Genomic DNA, 12,993 nt, shown 5'->3' on the forward strand with positions numbered 1-12,993 from the left:
CGCAGGACCCGTCCCTGTGCCAGGGCCTGGAGGAGGCTGCAGCCTGCGAGGTGCCAGGGCAGGAGGCAGCCCAGCCCCTGCCAGGGGAACAGCAGCAGCTGCCGAGTCCTCACCTCTGCCACTCGCTGGTTCTCATCATGGCAGTGGAAGGAGAGTGGCAGCAGGCTCTGGTGCACGTGTGTCTTCAGGGATTCATTTTCCTTTTCCTGTGGAAGTGTCACCACTCTTCAGAAGAGCAGTATGGAGAGCAGCTGCACTTGGCTATTGTCCTGTATGAAGGGAAGAAAAAGAGACCTCAGCATTGGCTGCATGGGGCTCAGCTTGGTGCAGGCCTGCAAATCCACAGGGCACAAAGTGTCTGGGCAGCAGCCAGTGGCCGTGGCTGGGGACAGTGAGCCTTACGTGGTCAAGGAGTGGCAGGAGCGCCTCAACCAGCTGCAGTGTGATGGGGCTGGGTATCAGCATGTCCTTGTCCAAGATGATAAAGTTGAGGAGCATGGCTGTCATGCTAACTGTCTCTCCATCCACATCCCACAGGAGCTCCACAAGACTTTCAGTCAGGCTCCACATCTTTTCTCTCTGTGAGGAACACAAGTTTGTGAAATGCCATCCTGCTGCTGCAGGGCCTAGAGGCCAAAGGGCTGTGCCAAAGCACTTGGGCAGCTGAAGCGGGAGGCAGGAGAGCTGGGAGCAGCTGGCCCAGTGCCCAAAGCCCAGCCAAGCCCAAGTGACTGCATTCCTGAGCGCAGCCTCTGCCCCTTCCCCCTTCTCACCATGGAGGGATCGTTGGTGAGCTCCAGAAGGGCCCTGAGCACCAGGTGACGCCTCTCCTTGCACTCGCTCCTCAGGTGCCTTGACAAGATTTGCAGGACTCTGTCAGCACCGCGTTCACTCAATTCCAGGCACTCGAGGACCTGAAAGGCACAGGGCAGTGACAGGGGACCGGCCAGCAGGAGCCCAGAACCGCACAGGGCCGGGCCCAGGCAGCAGCACAGGGCGCGGGCTCCGTCCCAGGCACTGCGGCCAAGAGAGGGCAGAGAGCCGGGAGGCAGCTGAGCGAGGCAGCGCTGGCCTTCAGGCTCACCTCCACAAGGAACGCCAGGGCAGCCAAATCCCGGCATGGCGTGTCTTTGCTGAGCAGCCCGAGCAGCTGGAATGCAATCACAGAACACACAGCTTCGGATGCACGGTGCATTTCTCTGACAGGAGGAAATAGGAGCCAAACCCCTGAGCCAGCGGGGGCAAACCTCTCCCAGGACTGACTCACAGAGGTCTGGCCTTTCTCCACCACCCTGCAAGGGGCAGCTGAGCCCTCTGGGAGGTTGCTGCTCTTGGACACGCTCCTCTCCCAGCCTTTTGCAACCTCCTTGGCCGTCCCTTGGTGACAAGGGCTTCTGGCCCACGGCCACGGGGGGACTGTGTGGGGCACCTTGGGCACAGGGCACACATGCCGGGGACAGCTGGGGAGCAGGGGGGTCTCACCTGGCCAGCACGCCTACAGCACAGTGGTGGGTGTCAGCACAGAGCAGCGTGTCCCAGACACGTTTGTCTTCCATGGCCACCACCAGATCCTCATAGTGCAGTTGGCAGAGCAGGGCCTTCAGGGTCTGCTCTGCAAAGCTGTGCGCAGAGCAAAGCCCAGGTCACGCCGGGAGCACTGGCCCCTGCCCTGGGCACATGGCAGGGACAGGAGGACTGGCATGGAGCACCTGCTGGGGTTGGAGGCAAAGCCGTGTTGCTGCTGACATCCCTTCCAGAAGGGAAGGGCATCTGGCATCTCTTTGGTGCTGAAGAGCACTTGGAAGAGCAGATGCACAAAGAGGTAGCGGGAATACATGGTGACTACATGTGGGACACAGGGCAGCTGGAGGATCTTCCACATCACCACAGTTGCCTGCAAAGGACAGAGCAGCCCGAGACAGCGCTCAGTGCCGAGGTGTCGGTGTGGCAGGGCCCGAGCACGGGAGGGAGAGGCCCGGAGAGACGCAGGGGGAGCACCGGGCCTGGTGGCCCTGAAGCTGCCCCAAGGCCAGGTTTCAGCCCTGCACCTGAGACAGGGAGACGCCGTGGGGGAGGGAGGATGGAGAGCTGCTGGAGAGGTGGCCTTGGGGCCAGCAAAGGCAGAAACTCACAGCCAGGGCAAGGACAGCCGTGTGGTCGCCATCGGAGGTGCACGTGCTGTGCTCTGGCCAGCTCCCCAGCACATCGAGGAGTACGAGCATGGCCGGCTCTGCAGTCCTGGGCGAGCACATGATGCTCTTCCACATGGCCAAAGCAGCTCTGTGGGGTCAGAGCTCTGTCTCAGAGGGGTCTGGGACACAGCAGCATGGCCTGGGCGGCAGTGGGGAGCTGAGCTGCTCTGCCAGCCCTGCCTCTGCCCACTGCCCCTCACTGGGAGCACACAGGCAGCCCAGCCCTGTGGGGACTGGCCCCTGAGGGGCAGGGGGGAAGCATGGCAGCATGCTGGGGGGCTGGCAGGGGCCAGGGCTGGCAAAGGGAGCAGCCAGAGGGCCCTGGAATTCTTTGTTTGTCAGACACCTGGGACAGGCTGTACAGGGTGAAGGGCTGCTGAGCCTTGTGGACACGTGGGCCCCGTACCTGTCACACACCGGGGCCACACGCAGGAGAGCCATCACCACATCAGAGGGCAGTGCCTCTGTCAGATCCAGAAGGGGCCTGTACAGATTGTACTCAGGAAACTCATTGGCCACGAGGATGTACCTCACCATGGCTGGCACCTGGAGAAGGCAGGGGAGGCTTGGAAAGCTGCCAGAGGAAGGAATGTGCCCAGCTGCCCCAGAGAAGTGCTTCCCTTGCCACCACACTGCCATGGCCTCAAAGGCTTCCAGGGAGCAGCAGGCGTGGCTTCGGAGGCCAAGCAATTGCTGGGAGGATCAAACCCAGGCCACAGGCTGCTCACTTGCTTTGGGCTGGAAGGACCCTCCTCCACAAGCATATCCAGCAGGGCAGCACTTGGTCTTGGACTCTGACCACAGCACCCGTGACACTGCTCTCTTCCTCCCGAGTCCTCTTCATGAATTTGCAAACCATCTGTAGCAGAAGGGCAAGAAGCCCGGGATGTATCACGGAGTGCTCTGAGCACAGTGCTGGGCTGAGCAGTGCCAGCAGGCCCGGCCCAGGTGGGGATGGCTGCAGGTACCTGCGCTGTTCTGCGGAAGCGGCCACGGGTGCGTTCCTGCTCTCGTGTGCACTGCACGGCTGCACCTGGCAAAGAGCGAGCGCAGCCCGAGCTGAGGGGCTGCGGGAGAGGCCGGAGAACACAGCCCAGCCCTGCGCTGCCCAGGCAGGGACAGCCCCGCGACGCCCCAGGGCATGGAGCACGGCTGTGGGGTGTCTGCCCGGCACCTATTCCATCCTGTCCATGGGCATGGCCCCAGGGGATGGGATGGGATGGGATGGGATGGGATGGGATGGGATGGGATGGGATGGGATGGGATGGGATGGGATGGGATGGGATGGGATGGGATGGGATGGGATGGGATGGGATGGGATGGGATGGGATGGGATGGGATGGGATGGGATGGGATGGGATGGGATGGGATGGGATGGGATGGGATGGGATGGGATGGGATGGGATGGGATGGGGCCAAGCTGGCTGCAGGCACCAGCCCTGTGGCCCAGCTCTGCCACTCACCCTTCTGTGGTAGCTGGAACTGCTCCACCTCTTCAGGCTGCTGTGCTGGGGCAGCTCCAGGGCCTTCTTTCTCCTCCTTCCCCCAAGCCAGCTTGGGCACGCTCGCAGGTCTGTGCTCTACGTCACTGCCTGGATTCATGGCTACTTGCAGGAGAAGGTGGCTCGGAAAAGGTCCGAGTCAGCAAGTGCTGCAGTCGTGCCTTGAGGGCACCTGCAAGAGTGAAGTCTGGGCAAGGCTACAGGACAGCAAGTCCTGCACTCTGGTCTTGGGGGCTCCAGCCACAAAGACAGGAGACTCCTGTCAAGGACAGTGAAAGCAAATGCCACGGTCTGACCTCGAGGGCAGCTGCAGAAGAGATGCCTCGGGAAGGCCAGAGGTCACCAAGTGTTCTGGTCTGGCCATGAGGTCACCTGCAGGAGTAATACCTCGGGAAAGCTCTGGGTCAGCAAGGAACAAGTGGCTGTGCGAGGGCTCCTCACAGCACCGCTCTCTCCATCCTGTCTTGTCGCGTGCACAGAGCACTGTGGAGTGGCCTTGTCACTGCCAACACCTATGCCACAGCATGTCACAAAGCGCCCTTGGATACCCTGTCCCATTCGATTCCACGGTGACCATGCTGCAGCGTGTCACAAAGGGCCCTTGGATACCCTGTCCCATTCCATTCCACGGTGACCATGCTGCACCGTGTCACAAAGGGCCCTTGGATACCCTGGCCCGTTCCATTCCACGGTGACCACGCTGCACCTTGTCACAAAGCGCCCTTGGATACCCTGTCCCGTTCCATTCCACAGTGACCATGCTGCACCGTGTCACAAAGGGCCCTTGGATACCCTGTCCCGTTCCATACCACGGTGACCATGCTGCACCGTGTCACAAAGGGCCCTTGGATACCCTGTCCCGTTCCATACCACGGTGACCATGCTGCACCGTGTCACAAAGGGCCCTTGCAGACTCTGCCTGGAGCGTAGGCTCTGGGTCGAGGGGCAGGCTCAGCATTGCCTGTCTGCAGGCCTCATTGGTGTTCTGCAGGGCGATTTGCTTCACCATGCCGTGCCTCAATCCCTCCTCTGGAACCTGTGCTTCAGCTGCCCTGTACAACCTGTCTATGAAACTAACGAAAGATTCCTGTGTCTCCTGCTTAATAGAAAAACAGTTAACAACAGGACCACTGGGTCTTAACTTAAAAAATGCTTTTTCTGCCACCTTGGCAGTTGCTGCCAGTGCCCCTCTTGGAATCTTTTCCGCCTGTGTTGTTGCCACGTCCCACTCCCCCATCCCGCACAGATGATCAATGGTTAACATGCCTCCATCGGTGTCGGAGGAGGTCTCGGCTTTTGCCCAAAGCTGGGGTAATGCATCTCGTACCTCCCGCCTCCATATGGATTCCCATACCAAAAACTCAGCTTGAGTAAGCAAGCACAAAAACAGAGCGCGCATGTCAGCAGGGACATACTCATTGGAGGAAACTGTGACTTTTAACAGCCCCCTAAAGTATTCACTTTCCCGGCCAAACTCCTTTTGGGCTTTGCAAACATCCCTAATCACAGCCTGTGGGATAGGGGCCCACTGTGCAAGGGGTCTGCCCCTCTGCCGCGGCGTGTAGGTGACCGGTGCAGCAGAAAAGGCAAGCGGGGATTGCGGCAGGTCACGGCTTCCCCCCTCCCCCCCACTTCCTCCCGCACCCCCCCCCCGCCTCGGGAATCGAGGCGTGGGAACCAGAGGGCGGGTCATGGGAATGGAGGGCGTAGGCAGGACCAGGGCTAGGGGGTGTGGCTGGTGTTACCTCACCCCTAGGGGCGGGGTCGGAGGGAGGACTGCTGAATGATTCATTAGGGGAGGTGCCAGAAGGGGGTGGAGGGGAGGGGTGGGTGGAGAAGTCTCGGGAGTGGGAGGGGTTGGCTGTAGGGTGAAAGGGGTCGTTGGGAGACAAAGCACGGAGGGAGGGGGATGGGCATGCCATGCGGTCCCCTCCATCTTGTGCCCTGGGGCAGGGAAGGGGATTATTTTGGGAAAGGTCAGGGAAAGGTTGTGGAGAGGGATCTGGGGTTTTAAAACTCACAACTTTACTACTATGGGGCAGGACTGTACAAAGAGAGCAACTTTGGGGAGGGGAAGGGTGCAGGGCGATGCCAGCATTGTCCTGTGATGGAACCTGGGGGTTGACAGAGAGGCCAGAATCTGCCTGCGGCTGGTTTTGCCGGGATGCCTGTCTGAGAATCCCCGGGCTAGGGAGAGAGGGATAGGAGAGGGAGTTTGGGGGATTTGGGGGGCTTCGGGGGATGCATTCGCCCTGGGGTGGCTCTGGCTTCCCTTCACAGTTATTTTTGACAATATTTCTCAATTGGATTGCCAGATGGATGAAAATTGAGAGGGACTGGTCGTCCTTTTGAGCAATTTCTTTTTCAACTCGGTCCCAGAATTGAATTTGGTACAAATTTGCCTGCGAGATGTCCTGGAAGGACTGCCAAAGCCACTGGGCAAAACGCTTAACGTCTGACTTTTTACATCTCTTTCCTCCCCCAACTAGAATTCCTAGGATTTGAACGTAAATTCTCTCATGCGACACAGACAATTTTGCACCCATTATGTCGATGTTAAAGTGTGTCGCGAACCTCGCGGCTGGTAAAATAACAAAAGGAAAAAAAATACCTCTATCGGAAAGCTAGGTAGCCTGCCCTTACACACTCCCTGCAGCGGGAGACAAAATGTGGGCTCTTATCGCCCCCTTGTGGGAGAAAGAGAAACCCACCCCAAAAGGAGAAGGGCGTACCCAGCCCAGGGGACCCCGGTAACTCACCACGGGTCCAGCGACGTCCGAAGGGGAAACGAAAAGCCCAGCTGCGAAGTTTTCGCCGTGGGGGGACCGAACTTCAGCGGTGCAAGCCAAAGCTGCAGGTCCAAGCCCTCTGGAAACCCTGGCTCCTTAAAACGGAACCGCAGCTTGCGAGGGTGTTGTAACGTCCACAAGGTAAATCCACCAGCCTCTTGGGGCTCAGCGGTCCTCAGTCCGTGGCCTGGAGATCCCAAGCCCCACATTGGGCGCCACAACTGCCGTAGTGCTCTCTTTCCCCCCTTTGTCCCAGCTAGCTCTGTGGCGGAAGGGGAGCGCGGGCAGTCTCCGTCTTTTCCGGCGAGCCCTCGCGGGCGTCAGCTGGTGCTACGTGGGTCTGGGAGCAGAGGCGTGTCCCGCGGCGAATAAAGGGAGAGAGACTTTTCTCTCGCAGGCAGAATTCCGGTTTATTGCAGTTTGGCTGGGAAAGCAAAAACCGAAAAGACTGCGGCGTGCCGCGTTTGAGTTTGTTTGTGCCGCCTTGCCGGTCAGGGGCGGGGCGGCGTGCTCCGGAGCTGGCCGCAAGCCAGGGGAGGCGGCGCGCGGGGCTGCGGCGCGGTGGCCGACTCACGCAGGTGCCGTGGCGGGAGCGGCGGCAGCGGTCGCGGAGCGGAGCAGCCGCAGCAGGGTCGTCTGGAGCGGCGGTAGCAGCAGCAGCACGCGGGGGCCGGCAGAGAGAAAAGCCGCGGCGGGGGAGCAGGGCGGCAGCAGCACGCAGTGGCCGGGCGAGAGAAAAGCCCGGGGCGTCCCCAGCGCCGCGGGTTAAGTACCGAACAGGGGAAACCCGGGGCAGCCAATGGGGTAACGCCACGGGGGGTCTGAGGGCAGTGGGGTGCAGGGGTACATCCAATGGGGAATGGACAGTGGAGGGTCCCAGGTCATCTGCCGACCCCGCCGCGTGACTGACAGATGGCCTGAGATGTAAACACAATGACTCTGCACTTTCCCCGGAAGGCAAACCGCGGGGACAGATGGGAAAACCCGGGGGGTCGCTACAGAGCGCGGGGGGGGTACATGGAACGAACTTATACATAATAAAACATATAATAACACAATTCCACACCTGAGGGAAACCTGAGGGACACCTGGCACACCTGAGTGACACCTGGCACACCTGGGCACAGGTACATCACACCTGAGTAACACCTGAGTGACACCTGAGTGACCCCTGGACACAGGTGATGTCACACCTGGGTGGGTGCAGGGAGACAGAGCCACCTGTGCAGGGACACGGTGATGTCACGTGTATGACATCATAGTACCTGGGGGATGAGACAGCTGGGGAGGGGGGGAACATCACAACATCACAGCTGCTGAGGTGACACACACAGCAGGAGCCACAAGGAACACCTGGATCCCCCCAAATTACACCTGGGACACCCCCAAAACCACCTGGAAATGCCTCAGGGACACCTGGATCAACCCTGGGACATCTGAACTTCCCTCAAGGACAACTGGATCCCCCCAAAAACCACCTGGGCCTACCCAAAAACCACCTGGACCCACCCAGGATCTCCTGGACCCACCCAGGGACAGCTGGACCCACCCCCCAAACTCACTGGGACCCCACTGAAACTCACCTGGTTTCCCCTCTAAATCCACCTGGGACCCCTAAAACGCACCAGGACTCCCCCAATACCCACTTGGAGCCACCCAGGAACACCTGGGATCCCCCAAACTTATTCGGACCACACAAAGCGCACCTGGAGCCCCCCAAAATCACAGGTGTGGTCCTGCTCCCCCACTCCCCTGGGTTTGAATTTTTGGGTCAATTTGTGGTGATTTTTGGTTTCCATTGATAAAAATCTATCTGGGGCCGGGGCCAAGGCTCATTTGGGGTGGGGTTTCAGGAGAGGGCGGGGCCAGAACCCGGAGCTGGGAACGGGGAGGGGTGGGGCCTGAGGGGGCGGGGCGCTCGGTGGGCGTGTCCAGCAGCAAGGGGCAGGGGCCAAAACACAGGGCGGGGTCTAAAGAGGGCGTGGTCAGTGTCTGGGGGTTCGGCCTGCCCATTCCCACCCCCCCAAATTCCCCCGGACCCTCCCTCACCGCCCCTCCCCCACCCATGGGACACACCCCGAAACCTCCCCAGCCCCTCCCCCCTCAGCCCCCCCGAGCTGCTTTCACCTGGGAACCCCCAAATCTTTGGGAATTCTCACCTGGGACCTCCTAAAACTCCCCTGCACCCCTCCAAAATCTCCTCAGGACCCCACAAACCTCACCTGGGACCCCCAAACCTCACCTGGAACCCCCCAAATTCTCACCTGAGACCCCCAAACTTCTCCTAGGACCCCTAGACCTCACCTGGGCAGGTGGGAAACCCCAAATCCTTGGGAATTCTCACCTGGGACCCCCCAAACTTCACCTGGGACCCCCCAGACCTCACCTGGGAAACCCCAAACCCTCACCTAGGACCCCCCAAACCTCACCTGGGACTCCTCCAAAGCTCACCTGGGACCCCCAAAGCTCACCAAGGACCTCCTCAAAATCTCCTCAGGATCCCCCAAAAGCGGCCAAAGGTGGGGCAGGGCCGGGGCGATGACGTCACCTCTTCCTGTTTCCCCTCTCCGGCCGCGCCGCGTTCCCGCGTGTCCCCAACTGTCCCCGGCCGTGTCCCCTCCCCGGAGTGTCCCCAGCAGCCATGGAGCCCCGCGAGGTGCGACAATCCCGGCGGGGGTGCGGGAGGGGACAGGGGGGACACGGGGGTGGCAGAGGGGACAGAGGGGTGGCAGGGGGCTGGAGGGGATAGAGGGTGGTAGGAGGGAACAGGGGGGGACAGTGGGAGATGAGAGGGCAACAAAAGGGACAGAGGGGACAGCAGAGCCCCCCAGGGAGGGGACAAACAGGACCACAGGAGGGCACAGGGGCCACTGTAGGAGGCCACAACTGCCACCAGGCCCCTGACACCTCCCGTGTACCATCCCCAGCTGTCCTCTCACGAGGTGCTGGAGGCGATGGTGGCTGTGGTGGCCACACTGGGCGAGCTGGTGGCCACCCTGAGAGAACTGATGGCCACCGTGTCCAGGCCGCACAGGGACGTTCTGCTGGCCGTGTCCCCAGAGTTCCTGTGGGTGGCTGTGGGAACCTTGATCTTTCACCTCCAGGACGCCCTGCGCTACTACCTTGTCCCCTCCCTGGGCCACCGCCCTGTCCCCTCCCTGGGCTGGACCCTGGCCAACCTCGGGGACACCCCAGGGACCACCTGGGCCTGTGTGAGAGCCCTGGGCAGCGCCAGGCTTTTGCTGGACAGGCTCATGGACAGCTGGGCCCGGCTGGCCAAGGCAGCCACCGAGCTCCACACCTGCAGGGATGCGGCCACCGGGAGGGGACAGTGGCTGGAGCTGTACCTGGGGCTGCTGGGGGACTTGGTGGCCGCGTGTGACGAAGCCACCGCGTTCCCCCGGGAGCTGCAGCGCCGGCTCAGGGACATCGAGGCTGCCCTGGACGGGAAAATGGAGGTGTCCCAATTTCCGTGCGGCCTTGGTGGCCACAGCGGCCGAGGCTGAGCAGCTGTGGGAGGCCAGTGCCCGCCTGGCCAGGCGACACCTGCTGGGGACACCTGGGGACATCAACACCCTCTTCTTCTGTCCCTCTCCTGGCCACGGTGGCTGTGCAGTGGCCGAGCGGTGCCAAAGAGCCATGGAGGACATCCCAAGGCTGCTGTGCACAGAGCAACATCACCACTGGGCCGTCATCAGGCCGGTGTCACCTCGGCAGAGACTCGGGGACATTCTGAGGGCACTTTGGGAGCACTTGGGGACACTTTGGGAAGGCGTGTGGCGACGCTGGTGGGGGCGGGGGGTGAACGAGCCTCCCCTCAGTGCCTTGCAGGAGACCCGGCTGTGATTTGGGGGCCGGGGGGGTCCCCAGGCAGCCCCCGCTGCTGAGCACTGACCCTTCCCCGGGGGGCGCCGGGACCCCCCAAAAACCGCACCCGCACCCCCTTCAGTGCCCCCGAACCCCCCTCGAGCACTGACCCCCCCTCACCGGGCACTGGGACGAGTGGAGATCCCCTCTCGGTTTTCTGGGGGTTGAGATGACCCCGAGATTGTGAAAAGTCCTTTTCTCCCAGCCCGCGCGGGCAGAGAAGGAGTCGAGATGCGGAGCTTTGCTTCTCAGGGTCATTTATTTTCCCTTTTCTCTAACAGCTTTGTCCGCTCTGCTGAGCTCTGTCTAGCAGGTCGGTCTGTGGCAGTCTCCCTGCCCTCAGGGCGCTGTTTGCCTTCTATGCTAAAAACTACCTGGACTGTGTTTACAATAACGTGCCAATATCTATCATTTATGTTGGACAGTGTGTCTCTACCTTCAACCAACAGAAAAGTGTCACCATCACAGCAAGACATGGAGGGCAAAAAGAAGGAGAAGAAGGTCAGGACAGACCCAGATCCCTTCACCTTGTCCCATTGAACCCCATATTTTAAAATGTTAAAATTCTACTTTTCCACCCTGTGTTAATTCACCTACCACGCTACTCAAACCCTTGTGCCTTGTAATTCCTCATGCAAAGTTGGCAATTTTCTCCAGGAGCTAAAACCACAGCCACCGGTGTTCTTGACACCATGCCAAGGTCTCCGAGGCCCCTGCCAGCATCTCGAGCCATCCAGGGCAGCCAGAGGGATGTCCTGGATTCTGACACCCCCCAGTTACCGAGCAGTGGGAGCCCCCCAGGCACTGCCCCCCCCTCACCAAGCACTGGGATAGGGACTGGACCCCCCTCGAACCCTGGGAACCCCACAAGCACCAGGACCCCCCAGGCAGCGCCACCCCCGTGCACCGGGACAGGGACCAGGCCCCCCTCGTGCACTGACCCCGCCGAGCACTGGGCCCGGACCCCCTTTGTGCCCCCATCCATGACGGAGGTTCCATCCCCTCCGCTTTGACACCCCCAGAGCCGCGGGACCCCCAGGAACAGTGCAGGGACTGTGGGGGACCCCAAGGGCTGGGGGGACACAAGGGCTTCACCAGCACTAGGGGAATCCCCTACGGTTTGGTCCTTCCCCCCCCCCCGTTATCTCCCAAGGCCCCCTATTATCATCAGGGTCCCCCCCAATTTACTGGGATCCCCCCATTCACTGCTTCCCCCCTTCACCAAGCCCCCAAAATCGCTGGGAACCCCCGAGCTATGAGCCCCCCCCCCAGTGCACCAGGACCCCCCACTCACCTCCCATCCCCCATCCATGGGAACCCACCCAAATCACAGCAGCACAAGGAGAAGAAGCCAACACCTTCCCCACACCCAGCATGGATCACCAGGACCACGGATCAGCAGGGCTCTGCCCAACGGGGGTCACTGGGGATCATCCAGCCCGGATCCTCCCATGGGGGATGGAGCTGGAGCAGCGCACCAAGCTCTTTCCTCACTCTCTTCCCTCACTCCAAGCTCTTCCCTCACTCCAAGCTCTTCTCTCACTCTCTTCCCTCACTCCAAGCTCTTCCCTCACTTGGGGCTCTCACAGGGCTTCCCTTAGTGGTGCCTCTGTTGGTGTTTGGTAAAGGTGGAGCTCTGTGCGAAGCTCTTCCCACACTTCCCACACTCGTAGGGCCTCTCCCCGGTGTGGATGCGCCGGTGCACGGTGAGGTGGGAGTTGCGGTTGAAGCCCTCCCCGCAGTCGGGGCAGCGGAAGGGCCTCTCCTCTGTGTGAATCCGCTCATGTTTGAGGAGACGGGAGCTGGTCAGAAACCTCTTCCCACACTGGGGACACTCGTAGGGCCTCTCCCTGGTGTGGATGCGCTGGTGTGTTCTCAGGCCTGAGCTCCGCCCAAAGCTCTTCCCACATTCCAAGCACTCATAGGGCCGTTCCCCAGTGTGGATCACCAGGTGCTTGATCAGGCAAGTACTGTCTTTGAAACCCTTCCCACACTTCCCACACTCGTAGGGCCTCTCCCCCGTGTGGATGCGCCGGTGCACGGTGAGGTTGGAGTTGCGGTTGAAGCCCTTCCCGCAGTCGGGGCAGCGGAAGGGCCTCTCCTCTGTGTGAATCTGCTCATGTCTGAGGAGATCGGAGCTGGTCCGAAACCTCTTCCCACACTGGGGACACTCATAGGGCCTCTCCCCGGTGTGGATCCTCTGGTGCCGGATCAGGTGGGAGCTCCAGCTGAAACCCTGCCCACATTCCAAGCACTTGTGGGGCTTCTCCCTGCCATGAGGCTTCTTCACCAGCTCCAAGCTCCGGCTGGATCTCCGCCCACGTTCCTGGCTCAGGGGGGCTCTTTCCTCCCCGCAGCTCCCTGGGCTGGGTTTGCAGCTCCTCCTCCTGCAGCATCTCCGGGGCTTTTCCTCCTCCTCCATCCAGACACACGCAGGGAATGAAAAATCCTGGTTTGGGGAAAAAAACAAGAGGAGAGCATCTTGGACTGGAGGTCCCTCCTTGCTCCAGTTTATCTCAGGAAGTCATTAGGAATCTTGTGTCTGTAAGAACCTCCAAAACACCAAGATTTAGCCCAAAAATCGCACAAACTTTAAGATACAGATCAAAAAACTCCGCAAACATCACAAGTCAGCAAAATCCT

The 12,993-nt window shown here is 60.7% G+C and overlaps 1 protein-coding gene and 1 pseudogene across 1 annotated transcript in view; one reads left to right on the forward strand and one right to left on the reverse strand.

Annotated features, from left to right (window-relative positions):
- The window catches only part of LOC140681562 (uncharacterized), a 422,013-nt gene that overhangs the window by 322,988 nt on the left and 86,032 nt on the right, over nucleotides 1-12,993 (reverse strand). The window contains 1 exon segment of the mRNA XM_072921494.1: nucleotides 11,958-12,548. Coding sequence (XP_072777595.1) covers nucleotides 11,958-12,548 — 591 coding nt within the window.
- The window catches only part of LOC140681565 (uncharacterized), a 97,621-nt pseudogene that overhangs the window by 40,454 nt on the left and 44,174 nt on the right, over nucleotides 1-12,993 (forward strand).

Source organism: Taeniopygia guttata, chromosome 37 (assembly GCF_048771995.1).
Source record: "Taeniopygia guttata chromosome 37, bTaeGut7.mat, whole genome shotgun sequence".
NCBI classification, from domain to species: domain Eukaryota; kingdom Metazoa; phylum Chordata; class Aves; order Passeriformes; family Estrildidae; genus Taeniopygia; species Taeniopygia guttata.